At 63.4% G+C, this 593-nt stretch overlaps 1 protein-coding gene across 2 annotated transcripts in view; it reads right to left on the reverse strand.

The window, feature by feature from the left end:
* TBC1D22A (TBC1 domain family, member 22A) overlaps positions 1-593 on the reverse strand; it is a 288,569-nt gene that overhangs the window by 264,596 nt on the left and 23,380 nt on the right. For both annotated transcript variants that reach the window (XM_006866828.1, XM_006866827.1), the window contains one exon: positions 151-482. In XM_006866828.1, coding sequence (XP_006866890.1) covers positions 151-482 — 332 coding nt within the window. The remainder of the gene's footprint in view (positions 1-150; positions 483-593) is intronic.

Consider the following 593-nt stretch of genomic DNA (forward strand, 5'->3'; position numbering starts at 1 on the left):
CGTCCTCGGTTATAACAGGGTCCCCAGCTCCCCGTCCTCGGTTATAACAGGGTCCCCAGCTCCCCGTCCTCTGTTATAACAGGGTCCCCAGCTCCCCGTCCTCTGTTATAACAGGGACCCCCCCTGTTCCCACCCACTAGCCCACCCTACCTGCAGTACAGGACGTGTGGCTCTCACTGACAGATTTCACCAGCCGGGGGTCCGCGCCTGGAGCTGAGGGGGACTGTGGCCGAGGCCTGGGCCTCTCGGCTGGCACTTCCTGCCTACGCTGCCCCTGCCGCTGGCTGTGGTTGCGCAGAACGCGGTGGGCCGTCTCCATGACCACCTCAGTGTTCAGGCTCTCGGCCGCCATGGCCAGCAGTTCATCATCATCCTCGCCAGCATCCCAGGCGTCGCTGGTGTTGCTCTCAAACTCCTGGAAGGTGCTGCCGCGCTTGGCCTTTACCGGTGTGCTGGGCAGCTTGGGGGTGGACTGGAGCAGGCTGCAAAGAAAGGCAGTCTTCATGGCCTTTCCTCAGAGGCCAGGGCTTTCCCCCCAACCTACTGCCCCCCCCCCCCACACACACACACACACACAGTTCCCAGCTTCAACC

This window comes from Chrysochloris asiatica, unplaced genomic scaffold (genome assembly GCF_000296735.1).
Source record: "Chrysochloris asiatica unplaced genomic scaffold, ChrAsi1.0 scaffold00097, whole genome shotgun sequence".
In the NCBI taxonomy this organism is placed as follows: Eukaryota; Metazoa; Chordata; class Mammalia; order Afrosoricida; family Chrysochloridae; genus Chrysochloris; species Chrysochloris asiatica.